Below are 3,700 nucleotides of genomic sequence, written 5' to 3' on the forward strand. Positions count from 1 at the left end.
GATCAGGGGGTACTAGAGACTGGCAGGGCTCACAGTCACCTGGTCAGATCAGGGGGTACTAGAGACTGGCAGGGCTCACAGTCACCTGGTCAGATGAATAAGAATGTCCAGAAACCATCACTCCAATGTGTGTTTCAGAGGCTGATGTGGAGCCAGAGCAGTAGTGGCTGGTGGGGGGAGATATTGCAGGATGTGCTCATTGTAATGGCTGAAATGGAATAAATGGAAAAGTGATCAAACACATGATTTCCATTATTTAGTTTGATACTGTTTCATTCATCTCCTCCCACCAGACACCACTGAGCCAGAGTCAGGGTGACAGTTGAACTAATGATTACACATTAACTAGGCAGCAAAGAGACAGCTTTATGTATCAGTGATGATGGGAGTAGGAGTGGACTGCAGTCAGCAGCACTCCATTCAAGGGCTTTCCTCTCTCCTCTCTCTTTTCCTCTCCTCTCCTCTCCTCTCTTCTCTCTCCTCTCTCCTCTCAGCACCACAGCCTTGGTTATCTTCCAACCAGCTAGGGTACAGCTACAGCTCCCGGGTCTGTGTGTATCTGTGTGCGTGTGTGTGTGCCTGCATGTTGCTGTGGAGAGGCAGTGTTCATAAGCACACACGTACACACATGCACGCACACATGCGCACAGACACACGCATATGGACACACATTGACACACTCAAAATAATTCAGTGTTGTGTTGCGAGTGGTAAAGGTGTGACATCTCCCTGATCCGGGTCTTTTGATGTGACTCAGGGACGTCCTCGTCCCCCTCCTCCAACCCTCCTCACCCCCCTCCCGCCCTCCAACTCCTCGACCGCCCTCCCCCTCCAACCCCTCATGCCCCCCTCCCTCAACCTCCTCGTTTCCCTCCTCACAACCCCCCCCTTCCGCCCCCCCTCCTCCAACCCTCCCAGCCCCACTCTTCCAAGCCCTCCCTCGCCCCCCTCCTTCCACCCAAACCCTCCTCCGGCCCCCTCCATCCCACACCCCCCTCGCCCCTATGCCTCCCCAACCTCACCCTCGCCCTCCTCCTCACAAGCCCTCCCCACTCGCCCGCCCCTCCTTCCACCCTCCGCCCCCGTCCTACTACAACCCTCATCGCCCCCTCCCCATCCCCAACCCTCATCGCCCCCGTCCTCAACCTCCTCAACCCCCTCCCTCGCAAACCCTCATCGCCCCCTCCTCAACCTCCCCGCCCCCCTCCTCCAACCCTCCCCCTCCGCCCCTCTCCCCCCTCCAATCCTCAATCCGCCCCCTCTCCAACCCACCCGTCCCCCCCCCGCCCTCCTTCAACACTCCCTCGCCCTCCTGTCCTCCAACCTCCCTTGCCCCTCCCCCCATCCCCTCCCTCGCCCCCATCCCCCTCCACACCTCCCATCACCCCCGCCCCCTCCTCCAACTCTTCACCCACCTCCTCCAACCCTGCATGCCGCCCACCCTCAAACCCCTCTCTTGGCCCACCCTCCCAACCTCATCCCGCCAACACCCATCCAACCCGTCAAACCAGCCCACCTTCCCTCTAACCCCCTCTCCTCGCCCCCTCCCACCCTCTTCCACCCCTCTCCAACCCTCCCTCCGCCCCCTCCGCCCCTCCTCCCAACCCTCATCCCACCCCAACTCTCCAACCCCTCATCCGCTCCCCCCTCTCCAACCCTCTTTGCCAACCCTCCTCCACCCTACCCGCACCACCCCTCCTCCGCCCTACCCAACCTCCATCGCCACCCTCCCCAACCCTCCCTTGCCCCCCTTCCTCCAACCCTGACCTCGCCCCCATCCTCCTCCCAACCCTCTTCGCCCACCTCTCCAATCCCTCGCCCCCTCTGCCAAGCCTCTTCTCACACCTCCTCAAACCCCTCTTTCCCGCCACCCCTCCATCCAACCCCCCTCCGCCCCGTTCCCCTCCAAGCCTCCTCACCCACTCCTCCAACCCCTCCTCACGCCTCTTCCTCCAACCCTCACTCCCGCTCCCCCCCTCCTCCCAGAACCTCTTGCCCTCCCCCAACCCCCTCCGCCCCCCTCTCCAACCCCTCTTCACCACCTCCCTCACCCTCATCGCCCCACCCTCATCCGCCCCCCCTCTTCCAACCCTCTTTGCCCACCTCCTCCTAACCCTCCTCCGCCCCTCCCCTCCAAGCCTTCTTCACCCCCTCTCTCAAAGCCTCCATCCCCAACCCTCCCATCCGCCCCCCACCCCCACTCAACCCCTCTTTGGCCCACCTCCTCCAACCCTCACGCCAACCCATCCAACCCTCAAGCCACCTCCTCTAACCCTCCTCGCCCTCCTCCCAGCCTCTTCACCCCTCCTCCCAAGCCACCCCTACGCCTCTCCCCAACCCCTCTCCAAAACCCACCTCCTCCAACCCCTCATCAACCCACCTCTCTCCAACACACCCCATCCCGCTCCCTCCTCCCACACCCTCCTGCCCTCCTCCAACACCCTCCTCTCCCCTCGCCCCCCTCCCTCCAACCTCTCACCACCCTCTCCTCCAACCCCTCCCCGCCCCCCTCTTCCACAACCCTCTCTGCCACTCCTCCAACCTCAACGCCCACCTCCTCCAACCTCTTCCACCCACCCTCCTCCAACCTCTCGCCCCCTCCTCCTAACCTCTTCAAACCCTATCCTCCTCCAACCTCATGCGCCCCCCTCCTTCAACCCTCAAAGCACACTCCTTAACCCTCCTCGCCCCTCCTCCAACCCTTCTTCACCCACCTCCTCACAACCTCCCTCGCCCCTCTCCTCCAAACCCATCATCACCCACCCCTCCCAACCCTCTTTTGGCCAACCTCCTCCCAACCCTCCACTGCCCACCTCCTCCAACCCCATCGCCTCACCCTCCCCCAACCCTCCTTGCCCCCCTCTCCAACCTCCTTCGCCCATCTCTCACAACACCTGCTTCGCCCCACCTCACTCCAACCCTCCATCCGCCCATCCAACCCCCCCTCCAACCTCCCTCCCTCCAACCTCATGCGCCCCCCTCCTCGCAACCACCCTCTTCCCGCGCACGCCCCCTCCCTCATACCCCAACCCTCCGCTTCTCCTCTCCTCATCCCTCCAACCCCTCCGCTCTCCCACCCTCTCATCCCCTCCCACCCTCCAACTCTACCCGTCCCCCCCCACCCTCTCATCCCCCACCTGAAACACACTACACCCACACACACCACACACACACACCACACACACTCCACACCACAGCACATACACTACCACAACACCACACACACCACCACACACACCACACCACACCCCCACCACACACACACCCCCACCAAGCACACACCACACCACACACAGCCACCACCACACACAGCACACACAGCCAACACCGCACAGCAAGACCTGTCATACGATGGACAAAATGACAGGAAGTGATGGTTGTTGAAGATAGCAACGACGCTTGATTCCAGCTTGCATATATCAAGTCCTCCTCCATTCTGCCTGTCTCCATGCCACAGTCACAGCCGACAGCGAGTCTCTTCATGCTACTCGAGCTGTCTCAAATCCCCACCGACCTAATGTTCCTACCTATAAGCACTACCCTTTTGACCAGGGCCCATAGGCAGACACCAGTCACAGTGAGGGGAAGCACATTCTCAACCAGTCACACTCGCCTCTCACATTAGGCTTTATGAAGTTACAGTCTCTCTCACCATTATGACTTACACTGAAATAACTCTCTCACTATATGGCTTACTGAA

At 60.9% G+C, this 3,700-nt stretch overlaps 1 protein-coding gene across 1 annotated transcript in view; it reads left to right on the forward strand.

The window, feature by feature from the left end:
- LOC112077067 (uncharacterized) overlaps positions 1 to 3,141 on the forward strand; it is a 9,474-nt gene extending 6,333 nt beyond the window's left edge. The window contains exons 5-6 of the mRNA XM_070441556.1: positions 758 to 1,501; positions 1,833 to 3,141. Coding sequence (XP_070297657.1) covers positions 758 to 1,501; positions 1,833 to 3,141 — 2,053 coding nt within the window. The remainder of the gene's footprint in view (positions 1 to 757; positions 1,502 to 1,832) is intronic.
- The last annotated feature ends 559 nt before the right edge of the window (positions 3,142 to 3,700 follow it).

Source organism: Salvelinus sp. IW2-2015, unplaced genomic scaffold, assembly GCF_002910315.2.
Source record: "Salvelinus sp. IW2-2015 unplaced genomic scaffold, ASM291031v2 Un_scaffold4246, whole genome shotgun sequence".
Classification (NCBI taxonomy): Eukaryota; Metazoa; Chordata; class Actinopteri; order Salmoniformes; family Salmonidae; genus Salvelinus; species Salvelinus sp. IW2-2015.